The 17,769-nt window shown below is 40.0% G+C and overlaps 1 protein-coding gene across 5 annotated transcripts in view; it reads right to left on the bottom strand.

Annotated features, from left to right (window-relative positions):
- CACNA1C (calcium voltage-gated channel subunit alpha1 C) overlaps positions 1 to 17,769 on the bottom strand; it is a 1,037,023-nt gene that overhangs the window by 752,703 nt on the left and 266,551 nt on the right. For 4 of the 5 annotated variants that reach the window (XM_072650128.1, XM_072650131.1, XM_072650129.1 and 1 more), the window contains exons 2-3: positions 14,442 to 14,763; positions 9,780 to 9,885 (exon numbers count right to left, since the gene is read on the bottom strand). In XM_072650128.1, coding sequence (XP_072506229.1) covers positions 9,780 to 9,885; positions 14,442 to 14,763 — 428 coding nt within the window. Of the gene's footprint in view, positions 1 to 9,779; positions 9,988 to 14,441; positions 14,764 to 17,769 lie in introns of those variants that run through there. The other variant, XM_072650132.1, reaches the window with a different exon arrangement.

The following is a 17,769-nucleotide window of genomic DNA, read 5'->3' as shown; positions in this document are numbered from 1 at the left end:
ATTGTAGACTTACTGTGCCCTAAATGAAACTCATCATCTTTCCCCCTAAATCTACCCCTTCCACTAAACTTCCCTCTTTTATTGATATCACTTCAAAGTGAACTCTCTAACATCAACCTCTTCTTTCCACTCTAGTTGAGGCTTTCTTATCACTCACTTGGGCTTTTACAGTACACTCCTCTTTGGTGTCTCTGATTCTAGAGCCTCTTCTCTCTCCAACTCAGACTTCATACAGGTGGCAAACTGATCTCCCTGAGGCACAGTTCTGACCATGGCGTTCTTCTGCTGAAAAACCTCCCATGGTTCCCCAGTGCCTCTAGGAGAAAATGTACTTTCTTCTGATACTTTCAGTCACATACAACCTGGTTCCAAATAGCCTGATTTTACTTTATACCCCTTCCTATATTCCATGTTCCAGTCAAACTGGACTAAAAACCATTACCTGAACTCAGTCACAGTTGATAGAACTCTAGGCTTGGAATCAGGAAAACTGGAGCTCAAATCCAGCCTCAGATACTTACTAACCAAGTGGCCCTGGACAAATCCCTTAAATGCTCTCTACCTCAGTTTCCTCAGCTGTAGAAGGAGAATAACAATAGCACTTAACCTCCCAGGGTTATTGTGAGGATCAAATGAGATAATAGCGTAAAGTATTTAGCACAGTGCCTGACACATGCTGTTTTCCTTCCTTTCCTTTCCTTCCTTTTCAGCTTATTATCTCTTGCCTCAGTGGATTTGCATAGGTTATCACCCAAGCCAGGGATACATTCCCTCCTTTTGTCTGCCTTTCTGGCTTCTTACATGAGGTCTTTCACAATCCCAAAGCTGAAAGAGTCATTTAGGACCTCAAACATTCTTAGAGAACTTTGTTTAGATATTTTCCTTTGCCCCATCACTTTCTCCTTTAGATTTTTCCAGTAACGTGTCAAATGTCTCATTTCCAGGAAGATGCTCCTTGAAGACCAGAATTATTCATTTTTGTCTTCGTATCCCCCACATCTAGTGAAGCATCTTGAGTAGAGCAAGTGCTGAATAGATCCTCATTGCAATGAAAGGCTAAAAGGACATGACTGAGTCATTGAAAATGTGATAAATTATTTTATGTATACTCAATTTAAGAAAGCAGGGAAGCATGTAATACATTGCAGAAAAAATTTAAATCCAAAATGGTGAAAAATAAAGGGGAGGTAGCTTCAGTTACAAGGAAGCAGTTACAAGCTGCTTGCAAGCAGCTTCCATCAGTCCATAAACATTTATTGGATGCCTATTATGTCCCCGACACCAGGCTAGGCACTAGAGAAGTGAATATGAGTGAGAAATTTTTTACCTTCAAGTAGCTGACACTCGGAATCAGGAAATTTAAGTGTGAGTCCCAGCTTTCTCACTGATTAGCTGTGTGGCCTTGGTACATAAGTCACACCAACTTCCTGAGGCTTCATTTCAATGTTATTACAGCAAGGAGTTCAGCTAGGTGATCTCCAAAGTCTCTTCTAGCTTTAAAAAATTCTCCAGTGATGGGGAATAAATTCAGTGCTTCAATTTCAAGGTCTTTTAAAGATCTCTATTGACTTCCATCCAGTGCTAAACAAAGGGTAAATGAGGCATCTCCTCGCGGTTAGCGTTTAATTACTATAGCATCCACACAATACACACAACTGTCAGATCCCGAAAAGGTTCTCAAAATTTAGATTAAACACAGCCCTATCCTTATTGAAGCCTGTAATCAGAGAGGAAAGGCCTGGGCTTGAAAGGCAAAGATTTGAACTCTAGCCTTTCCATTTACAGTCTGTGTGGATTATGAAAACTGTATAGCATACCTCTCAGAATTTAAGAGTTTTGTAAATAATAAAAAACTTTATATATATACATATATACTAAGCTACTGTTATTATTAGACAATTTGGATTTGTTCTACATGATCTGTGATCAAAGGCCCAATTTGATACTTTTTTCTCCTCCAAATTTATTTATTTGCTTTCAATTTTCAACAATCACTTCTATAAGTTTTAAATTTTCTCCCCCTTCCTCCCATCTCCCTCCTCAAGATGCCATGCGGTCTTATATGAACTCTACACATTCATTTCAATTTAACTCTAATTTTCATGATGTCATCATTTGAACCTCCCTAGATTTTACTTTCCTCTTCTACAAAAGAAGATCAGACTAAATTATTTCTTAAGTCCCTTCCAGGTATAAATCTGTGATGGTGCCACTGTGTGGACTTTGTTTCTCTTTCATTCCATCTCCTGCTCAGCAGCAAAGTCCCCAACTCTTTTCTTTTTCCTCCAAACCTTCTTTCTATTTATTTTTTTATAAGTTATCTCTTGATACCTAGCATTTATTTCAAAAAGGCTTTAACCTTTTAAAACATCTATTATCTCATTATATCCTTACAGCATCCCAGTAACATAGACAGACAGAGTAGGTGTTATTCCCATTTCACTTACTGGGAAATAGAGGTAATGAAAAAAAGTGACTGGCTCCAGATAATATAAATAAAAGAGTCAGGGCTAGATCTTCTAACTCTTCTTTCTGTGTTCTTTTTGCATTAGACATACGTCAGTGAAGGCAGGATTCTGAAAAAAGGAAAGGTTTTTCTTCTACAAAGCAGCTTCTCCCATTCCACTGTCACATCAACCCTCATGTAAAGAACACTTCTTGATTTGCATCTTCTTTCCCTGCTTTTCTCTCTGTGTATAACACCATGCAGGTTTATTATATAATGGAGTAACTTGGTTGTTTGTTACCTGTGATTATCTATTAGTGTATTTTGCAAGCCATGGAATTTTTTTGGTAGTGTTGGGTAGAACATTCAGATGAAACATATAAGACAGTAATAATAAACCTTACTTTATTATGACGCTTATTGCTGTGGCATGAAAACTCACTGCTAAGCAAACCTAGTGGTGAAAGAAATCACAGTTCAGCTCGCTGTATGAATATTGAGAAAACACAAACTGGCATTTTTAATGATTCTTCTACAGAGGGCAGCTATTAGAGCCTCTACCTAAAAATCAACATTCAACGGCGTTCTTAGGATTTAGAGTCGAAGGAATCAACAGATCATCTAGTTCTACCACCTTATTTTATAAATGAGGAGATCCAGGCCCAGAGGAGAATAAGCTCAACATACAGTCTGAAGTGTTTCTATGTAGAAAGGATGGCAATCTCAGCTTTATCTTGGTGGAGGGCAGGTGGTTTTAGGGACTGCTCTGTATTTCTGTTGTATGTGTGTGTATATGTGTGTGTGTGTGTTTATAAGGGTTCTTCCCAATCAAATAATAATGATAATAATAATAAAAATAGTAATTTGTATTACCACAGATCTTTAATAATAAAAACAGTAATTTGTATTAACACAGATTGATCTTTAAGGCTTACAAAGCATTTCACAAAATTATCTACTTTTGTCCTCACCACAGCTCTGGGAGATGAGTATTATTGTTATTCCTATTTTACCAATGAGGAAATTGAGACTTTCTTTGGGGTTTTCTTGGCAAAGATACTGGAGTGGTTTGCCATTTCCTTTTCCCGATCAAGGAACTGAGGGAAACAGGGTTAAGTGACTTGCCCAGAGTCACACATCTGAGGTAGAATTGGAATTCAAGTCTTCCTGACCCCAAGTCCTATCCAGTGAGCCAACTAGTTGCCTATAATCAAGCAAGTAACCATAACCCTCATTTCAGCTTGCGAAATCAAATTAAAATAAACATAAAGGAGAGCCAAGAAGGGTTTTGTGCAGAAGGAATTTCAAATACCAACAAAATGTTTCAAGCCTAGCCTAAAGATAAGTTTTCTCTATGAGTCTATACTGTTGTTCAGTTATTCAGTTATGTCTGACTCTTTGTGACAATATGAACCAAATACATTAAAACTGTCCAAGGAGTTTTCTTGGCAAGGATACTGGAGCAGTTTGCCATTTCCTCCTCTAGTGGATTAAGGCAAACAGAGGTTAAGTGACTTATCCAGGATCACACAGCTAGAAGGGTCTGAGGCCACATTTGAACTGGGATCTCCAGGCCTAGTACTTTATCCATTGAGTCACCTCGCTGCCCCATGAGTCCAGATACATGAATTCAATTCCCAGCTCTCTCAGGAGGCGGCTGTATGACCTTGGATGAGTCAATTTAACCTTTATTGCCTTAGTTTCCTTATCTGGAAAGTGAAGAGTCCCTTCCAGGGGCCATTACCAGTCATCTCCGCCCTTTGTCTTCCACTAGAGAGGCACACATGACTTTGGATGAGAGAGTGAGGCTGATGAATTTGCACAGCTCAGCCTCAATAATACCCAATTCACTTGTAAGGCAAGACCTCATTCACATCATTGGTCCTCTTCAAGAACAAAGAACAACAACAGTCCCTTCCAGCTCAAATTTATTGTAAGTCTCTGATTCTTTGCCCTGAACACTGTGCCGCCATTCAAGTCTTCATTTTGCCTCTGCTTGAGAGACCCAGGTATGATTTAATGCTTCAGATATATGAATCAAGGTGTGATCATGATAAGAAGCATCTTCTGATTTGGGAAGGGTGAAGAAAGAGAGGCACAGAGAAGGAGTGGAAAAGGAAGAGGTTGAGAATAGAATCCTTGAAGCCTTCCTTCCTAGAGCAGAGGCAGCTAATGGGAAGGAGAAAGCACAGGACCTAGTATAATGAAGACCTGAGTTCAACTCTAGCTTCAGATCCTTCCTAGATGTGTGACCCTGGGTAATTCCCTTAACTTTCACCATTTCCTCTTACTTAGCCTACAAATGTATGACCCCTCCCCTCCCCACCTCATATAAGAGCCTCTAAACTTCTACCTTCACCAAAGTACTGAGATTACAATCCCTTCCATATCCAAATATATCAGATTGCATGTTAATCTTATTCTCTGGGCCTCAGTCCCCTCATTCATAAAATAAGGTGGTAGAACTAAATGAGATATAAGGCCCTTCCAACTCTAAACAAGAGGACGAGATTGTGCTAGGCACATTTTCCCCTGAGCCTGAATAATAAGAGAAATATAGGCTTCTGACCCCAAGCACCCCAATTTCTTCCCTTACCAGAGACTCCTATTTTGAGGTTGCTCCAGACATTAGGCAGTATGCAATTGATCCTGGTCTAGACTAGACAGGGAGAAGTGAGAGAGTCATAAGCTAAGAGACTTTATGTAGCTTAAATTTTAGTAGAGCAATATTCCTAAGTTATGCTTTCCTTTTAAGACCTCATCCAAATCCCAGCTCCCCAATGAAGTAGCCTCCCCCAACCCTTAATATATCCCCTATTCTCACTCCTATAATAGTGCAGGAAAGCCCAGTCCAAAGGACTTTTCTGGCCTAGTTTTCCCCACTTTCCCAATGCTGGCTTTTACTCAAAAAAGTACACAATGTTGTTCTTTGCATGAGGTCATATGCCAAATATACTTTCTTCATAATTAAACTTAAGCCAAATCTGTGTGGGCTTCATTAGTTTGACGAAGGCTGAGAATATAATGCAGGTTGCACAATTCCCCCTTACTAGCAGAGGTTATATAATCAATAGATCTTATACAAGTTGTTATGATATACCTACTGTATAACACCTGCTTTGGGGTAGGAGGTAGTGAGCAGAAGTTTTATAAATGTTTGGATGAGTAGTGCAGACAATCATTCCTCCCAATTCTGAATTATCAGGGTTTTGGACACTCAATACCTCATCCATTCCAACCAATCTGAGAGTTCTCTGGTAAGAAAGAAGAATACTTGAAGGAAACACTGTTCCTGTATCACTACAGTAGATCAGATTTCTTATGTTTGTCCAATTCTGGATCAAACAAAAGTCATATAATATTTTTTGTAGAGTATTGGTGCTACATTCAAATGAAACATATAATGTAGCAATAATAAACTATATTTTATTTCGTAATTATTATTTCATGAAAGCTAATTGCTAAGCAAACCTGATGGTAAAGTAAACACATGAATATTTCAGAAACACAAGTCAGATAATTGCCTTGAGTACAAAGGTGAAAAGGCCTATTCGGGCAAAAGGTTTAGGAGAAAAAAAGTCTATTAAGAATTTTTTTTAATCTCCTGGAGTGAACGTTAAAGGAGTAAGATACTTGAGAAAACAATGGGAATTGTCTGGAAGAGAAAGAAAGAATTTTTGTGAGAGTGGGTGTGAACTAAAAAAAAAAAGAAAACATTCACAAGAAGAAGCTCATATACAGATGTGAATTTGTGAGAGTGGATGTGAATTTGCAAATTCATGTGAAAAAAATTGTTTCTGACTCTGAATGTATATGTGCGTATTTGATTTACTAAATGAAATATTATTCTTGAACCCAACTGAGTGGGTGAGGTCTGCAAAGCACTGAGAATGTCTCATCCTTGTTTCTGAACTAAAGAGATACTGTTGGTAGATACATGCAAATTGTGGGGAGAAGTGAAAGATTCATTGTAGTAGGTGTTATACAGAACTATGAGTCGTTTAGGTGGGCCACCCTTCCATTTTTAAAAAATATTTTTTCTTCTGCTTTCCAGAACAAATTTCTAAAGAACAAAACCTCAACATGTGATGCACACACACACACACACACACACACACACACACACAACAGTCTTTTTATACAGGTATATGTATTAAAACAATTTTTTAAAATGCTGCCATTAGGAGAAGAGGGTCCTAGGATGTTTTAATCAAGATTTCCAATCAACATATATGTATTCATTTCCTAATCAATCAATAAGCACTTATTAAGCACTTACTATATACAAGGCACAGTGCTCAGGGCTGAGAATTTAAAAAAATAAAGATTATATTGGACGCTTTGTACACAATGAGAAAAGAGATGCCACAAATGTGCAACACTGTCCCCTTAAAAGAAATACACTCCCCTAAAGTATAAAAGATAGAAAATTTTCCTTCTGTATGTATTCCTGGACTATTCTTAAGCTCCAATAACTGTTCCATGCTCTAGAAGAGATGCTTGAGAAGGATAGGATTTAGAAAACAGCAGCACGATTACACAGGTATCAGAGGCCTTGCCTTCTATCCTGGCTTCTAAGGAAACACACCAACCCAACTCCAGTTCCCTTCATATGACTGGGAATTCTCTCTCTGACAACCTTAAAAACTTCTCTTCGAAAATGTTCATAAATTTACTTTCAGCTTATAAAATCAGGCTATTTTTAAACCACTTTAACTAGATAAGTACCTGTGAGCACAAGTGTGTTTATCTACTTCCCTGTCCACTATCGCTACTGTATTTATTAGTCTACTTTGTATTCCTTTAGATGGTTAGACTGATGTTAGGAAACCAGTCTTTACCCTCCATAATTCCCCTGCGCCATGGCCATAGTGAACTCTCCATTCACATAGGCAGAAGCTGGCTGAGTTGCTGACACTTAGCTGTTTCCATCTTTCCCACACAATCTCTCTCATCCCCAGCTTCTCCACAGATGTCCAGTTCAGAGGCCTGAGGGAGGTAACAATACAATCTACGTTTTATCATGGAGTCTTAGAAAAGGAACTATGCAATCTCAGGAGTCAAAAGGGCTGTGGATGTCAAACGATGCCATGGGGAATAAAGCCCTTCACACAAACCATTTGAATGATGCAATGGAAAAGAACACTTCAAGTCATGTCAGTTATTGGAAAAATAGCTGTTGTTTTCTTCCTAGAACACTATTTAAAGTAGGGAAGTCATATGTCACATCACAGGTAATGACTGGTTTGAAGAAGGTGAGCTTTGGTGGGGAAATCCAAAGCTATAGGAGTTGCCATGGTAACTAGTCTTTTCCCCAAATCCACTGCCTTTCTCCTAACTCTCACCTTCAAAGTCACCTAACATCTACAGGTGTATCACTGACAGTAAAGGAGAAATTGAATCCTTGTTCCGTCCTTCCCGTTCTTGCCCCCTTGTGTTATCTCGCCCTAGTTTTTAAAAGAGCTGTCAAGCACATGGCTAGAAAGGTCTATTGCTGAGTGTCCTGCGATAGAGATAATCTTATCCCTGCTTCAAGTCAGTTGATACAATTAACCCAAAAACAAGAGTCTGACATCATGGACTCTACCACTATTTGTGCTTGAAATCTATACAGGAATCTAAGAAAACTCTAGAAAAATCTCTCTCCATTCTTTCCCCTTTCTCACAACTATCTTCAAGCTTCCCTTGCCCTTCCCTCACTCCCTAGAAGACAATGTCAGTCCTCCTGTGATCACTGATTAGCCCTCTTCCTGCCTCCTGATGGGTAATTATCTAACAGTTCCTATGGGCCTAAGTTCTCTCTACTTCAAAACAGCCTTTGCTCAAACCACATTTTCCAGGATGAAGGGGATTAAAAAAAAAAATCAGGGTCATTTGTAACTAGGGTACTTCAAAAAGGAAATTGTAGATTAAGTGACAGAAGTCGCAAGAATCTGATGGGAATTTTTCCCTCCTCAATGGAGAGTAAGAAAGATAACATATAAGAGATAAACCAAAAAGAGAGATAACCAATAAGAGTTTCTATAATGCTTTTTCAGATACCACTTGTAAGATAACACTGGCTTGTATTTATTTTGACATGGAAAAGATGTCTTGCCTGTTAAGAAATAAAGTCACACCTCGGGAAGACAGCGTGAACTGTGGTTAATGCTATTTGTCTGTATTCTGGCTCTCTCAGCACTCTGTATTCAAGCATTCACAAAGTCGCCATTGGAAACTCTTCCTTGGACAGTCATTCCTACCTCAAGCCCCCACGAGGCAAAAGTAGTCATCCCAGCAGGCACCAGATACTTTGTCCCACATGGATCAGTGACCAATTTGCTGAAACAGGGAAATGGTTTAAAAAGGCCTCCAATTTGCTCACTTCGGTGACAACAGGAAATGTCACAACGTTGGGTTTTTTTTAAGGGGGAGAAAAAGAGGCAAGCAATAAATGACCACAAGAGTGATAGCATCTGTACTTGGCAACCATATGAAGGACCATTCTGGAGCCTTCCTGCGTCTCATTTTTCATCAATTTCATTGGAATGTCCTATCTCACTGATTACAGTAAGGTGCTGAGAACGTCAGAGAAAGGAGATAGCTTTGCTGACAAAACACTTTTCTCCCCACATCTCTTTTAAAACAACAGTTATCTGCATTCTGAGGCTTAGGGGGTTGGGCAAGGCAGATTAATTTTTTCCCCCTCTGGGCCTATGGAAGAGACACAGCAGATTTTCAGAACCCACTCTGAAGCTTTGTTCCATAACATGCCCAGAATGAGGAGAGTCCTTTGTTATGACTTCACAGCTAGCCAAAAGTAAACACACTCTCTTATTTTTCCGCAGAGAGCTCTAACCCCAAACTGTGAGCCTTGGCTTCCTCAGAAACTCCAAGGGAAGGCTGCCTTTCCCAAGAAAAGGAATTCTTTCTAACTAAACTTCAATGAGCAAACTGAAAGTCTAGGAGCAAAAACGTCCAAAGAGCCTTCCTGGCAGTTCATCGTTAAGGAATGACGCCATAGATCACCTGAGAGGCCCAAATCCCTTTAACAATGAATGACACAAATAAGGTTTCTTCTGCAAACACCTGCACTTTAAACTTACAAAGCACATTTCGGGACACTCACAGAAATTTGCTGCTTAAAACACATCATACTCAGAGTTCACTAACATCTAATTGGAATATTCTTTCCTAAAATGAGCTGTGATCAGACAGGTGCTAATTTGAATAAAGAGCAAAACAGAACTGGAGATGTGAGCTCCACAGAGCTTTTGTGCATGCCAAAGACACATCTTATTTCTCTCCATAGGACTGGAGACCACCTCCAGGCAAAGCATTTAGAGGGACTTACCAGGTTGGAATTGGTGGCATTGGAATCATCTTCTGGAAAGGGAATATAGATTGCTAAGGCCACACAATTGGCAAAAATAGTCAGTAAAATAATGATTTCAAATGGTCTGAGGAAGGGAGTTAAGGAAATTACTTCCAAAGAGAATATGCACAACACAAACATACACTTTTTTTTTAAATTAAAGATTCATAAGAATTTTGTTTAAAGAATACATTCCAGGCCCCTTGTATTCTGAAAAGAAACATATGCCTTTTTAAGTGCTTCTGGTGGGTCCCCGCCAAAATTCATCCTAATATGTCAAAAGCAGTGAAGGCCAGTCGCGTGCCAGAGTAAACATAAATTTCTAAAAAGTTTTTTTTTCATTTTTCTGAACATGGGATTGGGGTTGCTTTTTAAAAGCAGTGTCAGTTTCAGTCATCTCTCCTATTCCTCTCAGATAACCTTTAGCCCCTCAGAGGGTCACACTTGCTCATCAGTGACCTGGTAAAATGAGCTTGGAAGTAGAGCAGTTTGAGTGCAGGAAAGGGTATGGGAAAAGAGGGAGGGTTGGAGAGAGGGAGGAAAAAAGAGAGAGGAGAGAAAACGAGAGAGAGATGGAGAGACAGAGAGACAGAGCCAGAGAGAGACAGAGACAGAGATGGAGAGAGAGAGACAGAGAGACAGAGACAGAGAGATAGACAGAGATGGAGAGAGAGAGAGAGAGAGAGAGAGAGAGAGAGAGAGAGAGAGAGAGAGAGAGAGAGAGAGAGAGAGAGAGAGAGAGAGGGAGAAGGATTGATTCTCCCATCAAATCATAGAATGTTAAAGCTAGAGACCTGTACATCTAACTCCCTTCAGCATGATGCAGTGAAAAGAATGCTGAATCCAGAGGTCAAGATGTACCTGGGTTCAAATCCTGCCTCTGACCCTGAACACTTATTAGCTATGTGACCTTGGATAAATCACTTAACTTTTCTGAACTTCAGTTTCATCAACTATAAAATGAGGATGTTCATATTTACAGTACCTACCTCAGAGGGTTACTGTGATGATCAGGTGAGATAATGCTTGTAAAGTGCTTTGCAAACAAATCTTACCAGACTATATAAATGTCAGCTACAGTTAAAGCAAATGGGATACAGAAATATTAAGTGACTTTGCTCCAGGTCATATAGGTGGTACAGACAAGATTAGAATCCAAATCTTTCCAACTCTAGCCTATTCTAGTGATATTTCTACCACCATACTGTCCATCCAATTTGCTAAGCAAGAGTACCTAGAGTTTCCCTTTGGGGGTGGATTTCTTTCCTTCTAGGTCAATTTGTTCAATCTGCTAAACTAATAAATAAATGAAGCTCCCCCTTGATCCTGTATTTCTCACCATTGCAGTGGTCCATAGGATCATAGCACTTAGCTCTGGGAGAGACATTAGAAAGCTGATCAAGCCAATTCAGTTTTTCCTATGAGATACAGGGAAGTAAAATGAATTGCCAAAGATCACATGATAAATAGGGAACAGAGCCATCGACCTATCTTAGATAGTGCACCCATCCATTTGTCAAATGTCACCTAAATGTCTCTACAAAAGTGTGTGGTGGTTAAATCACCAGACCAACCATTACCAGTTCAACCTCTACCCAAACCCATACCTACCCATCATCCTATGCAAGCAGTACTGGTATCAAATAGGATATCATATCAGTGAAATAAATCAAAGCAAATTGGTTAAAAGTTGTAGGATAGTTATACCATCTCAGGCTTACCTTCGTCCAGTGAATAGATGATCATTTTTAACCTACTCTTTCTACTTAATGACAGCTTTTGAGTCCTCTATTCTTGTCAAGAACCAACTGGTCTACCTACTTGACTGTTTCCTTACCATCTACCCTTCCTAGACATTCTAGGAACTTCACCAACAGCCACTGCTAAGAGCTCATCTGATTGTACTTAATATGTGTTATTGATAGAATGTATCTCCTACCAGCCAAGTGGCCCCTAACTCTGGTGGTGCATTTTGTCCTTTTCCTCACCCCTTCCTGTTCTTGACAGGAAGTATTTCTACATGACTGAGAAGTCTCATGGACTGGCCTATGCTCACTATTAGAGAATGAGATTCATATGGGTCACTGGTGCAGGCAAGAGATTTTGTCCCAACCTCTACCATTGTCTTCTGCTACTTTGATAACATACAGGCAAATTTTAAGTCACAGCTACTGCTATCCATTCTCCACCCTTGAATGTCCATCTGTTTCATTTATTTCTTTCTAATAGAGCACTCTCCTTGGTTTTTCTCTCATGTTTCTAAAGTTTGTACATCCACTTTCATTTTATACCACACTGGGAATGCTTGATAAAGGGATAGTCTCTTAAGCATATGATGGATTTCTCTCTATTCCAGCATTCTTATCCTCCCCAGAAGAGAAGATTTAGAAATGAAAGGGACCTCAAAAATCTTCTAATCTAATCCTCTGATTTTATAGATAAGAGAACTGAGGTCCAGAGATGGGAAGAAGCTTCAGTTAGCATGTAGTAGGACACGGATTTTGTCTAAGTCCTCTGGGACCAAATATGGTTCTCTTCTCATAACTTTTTTCTGCCAACATGAACTTCCTTAAAAGGAAAGCTCTGGACTTTTAGAGCATGTGATGAAAAACTTTAAAGAAATACCATTAGAAGTAGGGGTATGCTATTCATTTATCATTAAAATTATTTATTAATTTTTGTTATTAATTATTATACATAATATATAATAATATAATTAATATAATAATAATAAAATAAAATAATAAAATTATTTATTTATTAATATTTAACAATCAGCTCTCCCCAAACACCCACACTTTTCAGTTTCATCTGCATTATCAGCATTTTCTCCCTCACTTTCTCCCTCACATTTTCTCCCTCCCTCACAAGCAATACAATAATAAATCAAGCCTTGATCTGATTTGCTAATTATTAAGGTATAAATGCCCACAATGAAAAATTAACCATTGGTTCATGTGAGCTGGTACAAGCTGACTCTAGCATACTTCCAGGTAGAGGTTGTAAAATGGTGTGATAATAGCACCTGTCTCCCAGTGTTGCTGTGAAGGAAATAAATGAGACCATAATTGCAAAGTATTTTGCAAATCTTAAAGAGCTATATAAATGCTAGCTCTTATTATTACTGAGAGGAGTGCTTGAATGAGGAGAATCCTTGTCTATATCAATGATTTATAATGCCATAGAAGGCACCACCTCTAACCTCTCCGACCCCCAACTGCCTTCAAATACCTACTCAGCTTCTTATTACGTAGCTGTATGTAAAGTGGATTTTAGTGTGTATAAAGTGGATTTTTGTTATTATATCTTAGAGTTCAGTTTCCTAGGATCCATAGCCATAACAATCTCTTGTTCCCAGGTATTAGATATGAGTTCACAGTTATAATTTCAAACATCTCCACCATCCTTGTGAAGCATTATATAATGATAAATAACATAAGTATCCACTGTGGCTATGCAGTGAGACACAGGGATGAAGTGATGTATACTTGCAAGGCAGTTGCTGGCAATATGCCCTATGAAGAAGATGGGCGCTGGTCAAGGGGTGGGGAACCTTAGGGTTGAAAGCACAAGCTGGAATGCTGTTGTGTGTCTTGATCAGCCTCTATTAAGGCTTGGGGGAAATCTGAATTTGCTTCAACTGGCCCCCATTGAGGCTTGAGGGGATTTAGAGGAAATATAAGTTGTGCCTGTCTCGATTAACCCCATTGAGATCTAGGGGTAGTTGTCTCCCCTTCTCGCAGGCCCCTGTGAGAAGGGTGATTAGGGAACATTGTAGGAGTTGGTGTTCCCATTATCAGCAACCCTTGTGAGAAAACTAGACTAGAATAAAGTCAGATTATTAACTCCTTCTTAGTGTCTTTCCATTCTGACCAGATCAAGAGTGAACCTGAGCTAGCAGCCCTTCTGTGTGCTCAAGCAGTGACTTGGAGGCTGACCACCTGTGTCACCTTGCTCAAGTTACCTCTCTCAGCCTATTTCCTCACCTATAAAATGCAAATAGTACCTGCATATATTATTTACTTCAGAGAGTTCCTAGAATTGAGACTAGGAGTGGCTCCTCAGAGGTTGTCTGAGCCAATACTCTCATTTTATAAATGAGGAAACTGAGGCCTAGCAAATTGATGACCAAGGTCACAAGATGGTAGTAGTATATAGCAGAACTAGGATTTTACCCCAAATTCCGTATTCTTTTTCCTATATTATGCTGCACTGAATAGGAAGAAAATGTTTTGTAATCTATAAAATTTTATATAGATGCCCTAAAAGTTATTATTATCTCCTGACTCTGAAAGTTAGACATTGTCCAGAGATCCTGCTTAGATCTGGGGTTTTCTGAAGGCTAGTACTATCAGGAGTGATGAATCATAGGATAATAAATACCCAGCTGGGAAGGGACCTCAGGCAACTGTCTACTACAACTTTTCCTCCCTCTATCTTTACAGATTAGGAAACTGAGGCCCAAGGAAGTTAAGTGATTTGCCCAAGCTCACAGACATGGCAGGCACTGGAGGCAGAATTAGATCCCAGGTCTGCTGACTCCAGAGCTCAGGCTCCTTGCCCCACTGCTTCCCCAAAGTAAACACTGACAACAGGAAGAGAGCACAAAAAATACTGCCCAGACCACAGCAAAAAGGATATTTCCATTCAACAATGCTTATGCACGCTCTCCGGATGGGATTTTTCAGGGTCAGGCACAGCAATGCACGGGGTGGGCGAGTGGCTGTTGTGCTCCCTTGCTTCTTCTGCTTCCCATACTGCTGCCGTTTCCTCTGAGTAGAGCTGGCGGTGGAGATGGTAGCATTGCCAGCACTGCCCATCAGCTTGGCTTGCCGGGCAGCATCAATGGCTGCCTGCCATGAGAGGGCTGCTCCTGGGGTGGGGATGTGCTCAGGGGCAAGTCCTGCTGCAGCATTGGCATTCATGTTGGCATGAGCTGGGCGAGGGCTCCCATAGTTGGAACCTGTAAAAGGAAATTGGAGAGAATCAGAAGGTTACTAAGGAAGAAAAAGAGGAGTATGGAAAGGGTTCTGGAGCATCAGGCCTCAAGAATTCTTTTCATCGCACAAAATGGAGAGCTAAGGGCAAGATGAAGAGAACTGGTAGTTGGGGACACCTGAGTACGCAGTAATGGAAGAAATACTGAATTGAGTATTAAGGGACTTAAATGCTACTAATTATCTGAGTAATTTTAGGCAGAACCCTTCAGCTATTGTGTCTAATTTCTTTGTGGTGAAAGGAGAGACTTAAGCTAGGCTTTGAGTCTTTCCATCAATACATCCGGATTCAAATGAATGCAAATAATGAATCCCCTGAAGTGATCACAGTATTTGAACTTGTACTGCATATTTCCATTGATCTGCAACCAATTACCACATTTTACATAATTATAAATTCAAACAGTGTAAATTCGAATACATGTCACAACTTCAGGAGATTAAATATTCATACTACTCAGGACCTATATGTATGTCAAGGACTTGTGATTTTTTGAAGACAGAATAAACATTAAACATTCTATTGTGTGCCAAGCATTGCACTAAGCTCTGGGGATACAAAGAAAGGTAAAGGGCTATCCTTGTTCTCAAGGACTTCATAGTCTAATAGGGGAGACAACATGTAAAAAAACTATGCACAAACAAGTTATTTACAGGATAAGCAAGAAATAATCAGTAGAGGGAAGAGTTATCCTATAGAAAGTGGTAATTTAGGAAACCAGGGAAAGAGGAAATGGAGATAAGGAGAGAGAGCATTCCAAATATGGGGAACAGCCCTCAAAAATACCCAGAGTCAAGACATGAAGTATATTGTTTGAGGAACAGTAAAGATGCCACTGTTACCAGATCACAGAATACTTGGAGGAAGGAGAGTGAGGGATTGTGTGTTCATCCTTTGTTTTTGAAGAAGACTATGACATTGGAGAAGTGATGATACGATTTGCACTTTACTTTGCTTTGAGTGAAGGAGGGCTATGTAAGGTTACCAGCCTCACTTTCTCCTTCTGAGCCATCTGGATCCAGTGACCAGTTATTCATCAGGAAGATTAGAGATGGCCTAGGATGCAATGGAAGACCTTGGCCTTTTTCAGCTAAGGCCTATTCAGGTACTCACTTAGAGTGCTGTGACACCTATTGAGTGAATAGGCCTCTTGAAGAAGTAATCAGGGAATGGCCCCTTTAATGAGCAAAAGAAAAAACTATAAGTAAATCAAGCTGGGAGGGAAATAGTAACAGTTACTATTGATAATCCCTTTTAAGGCAAGGAGGGTTCAGAAAACAGTCATTAAGAGGAGTTTGGGCAGGGACTTACTGTTGTCCAAGCTACCGGCTTCAGAGTGCACTGAGTTTAAGATTTTGGGAAAGAAAGGAAGAAAGAAAGAAAAAGAAAGGAAGGAAGGAAGGAAGGAAGGAAGGAAGGAAGGAAGGAAGGAAGGAAGGAAGGAAGGAAGGAAGGAAGGAAGGAAGGAAGGAAGAAAAAGAAATCTAGTCAATAAACCTCAAGTTAACTGGGCATCCTCTGGCCATCCAAATTGACCTTCCTTTGGAGAGAAGAAGGAAAGGGGGACAAAGGGAGAGGATGAGTTGGGTTACCCAACTAGCTGGGTCCTCATTCAGGCAGTTCGGTCTACTCACAGGTTGTGTTTGTCCTTCATTTTCAAAGCGGACCATGCCATCAGAGAAATGATGACATGACTTGCACTTGACTTTGTTTTGAGTGAGGGAGGGCTATGCAAGGTCACCAGTCCCAGAGTAAGGGATATTAAGACTGGAAAGGAAGGCAGCAAGAGATTATGAAGGGCTTTGAATGCCAAAGAGAGGATTTTCTATTTGATTCTAGAAGTGATAAGGACCCACTGAAGTTTATTGAGTCGGAGAATAGCATTGTCCGGTCTATGCTGCTTTAGGAAGATCACTTTGATATCTCAATGGAGGATAGCTTGGAGGGCAGAAATTTGTGGCAAGACACCAAAAAGCAGGCTATTGCAATAGTACAGGCATGAGGGATGACAGCTTGCCTCAAGGTAGTGGCAGTATCAGAGGTGAGAAGGGGGCACATTCAAGAGATGTTGCAAAGGTGAGATTAATAGGCCTTGGCAACAGATTGGATATGGGGGGGGGGCCGGCAGTGAGGTGAAGAGTTGAGAAAGACACCTTGGTTATAAGCCTGAGGGACTAGGAGAAGAAGTACTGTCAACAGTAACAGGGAAACTGGAAGGAAGGAGAGGTCTGACTGAAAGACAATGACTTCAGTTTTGGACATGTTGATTTTAAAATGTCTACAGGGCATCCAGTCTGAGAGGGGTAGTAGGCAGTTGGAGATGTCAAACTAGAGGTCATCATAGAGGTTAGGACTGGATATGCAGATTTGAGAATCATCAGCATAGAGATGATCATTTAATTCAGCTGGTGAGACTACCAAGTGAAAGAGTATAGAGGCAGAATAGAAGAGGGCCCAGGACAGAGTCCCATAGCTGGTAGACATGACTAAGATGAAGATCCACCAAACTAGAAAAAGAAAAAGAGGCCAAATACATAGTAGAACCAGGAGAGAATAGTGTATTAAAAACCTAGATAGGAGACAGTCCCAAGGAGAAATCAAGGAAATGATTGACAGTGCCAAAGGCTGCAGAGAAGGCAAGACAGATTAGGAATGAGAAAAGGTCATTAGGATTTGATAATTAGGAGATTGTCAGTAACTTTGGAGAGAGCAGTTTCAGCTGAATGATAAGGTCAGAAGCCAGACTGTAGGAAGTTAAAAAGAGAGTGAGAGGAAAGGAAATAAAGGCACCTATTGTAGAAGGCCTTCTCTAGAAGCTTTGCCACAAATGGGAGGAGAAAAATAAGACAAATAGCGAGAATGGATGAGGGTTTTTTGAGGAAGGAGGAGACATTAGCATGTCAGTAGACAGCATGGAATGAACCAGTAGACATGGAGAGACTGAAGATTATTGCAAATATGGCCATGATAT

Source organism: Notamacropus eugenii, chromosome 3, assembly GCF_028372415.1.
Source record: "Notamacropus eugenii isolate mMacEug1 chromosome 3, mMacEug1.pri_v2, whole genome shotgun sequence".
NCBI classification, from domain to species: Eukaryota; Metazoa; Chordata; class Mammalia; order Diprotodontia; family Macropodidae; genus Notamacropus; species Notamacropus eugenii.
The sequence above is the reverse complement of the archived record's forward strand: the minus strand, read 5'-3'. Positions and strand labels throughout refer to the sequence as shown.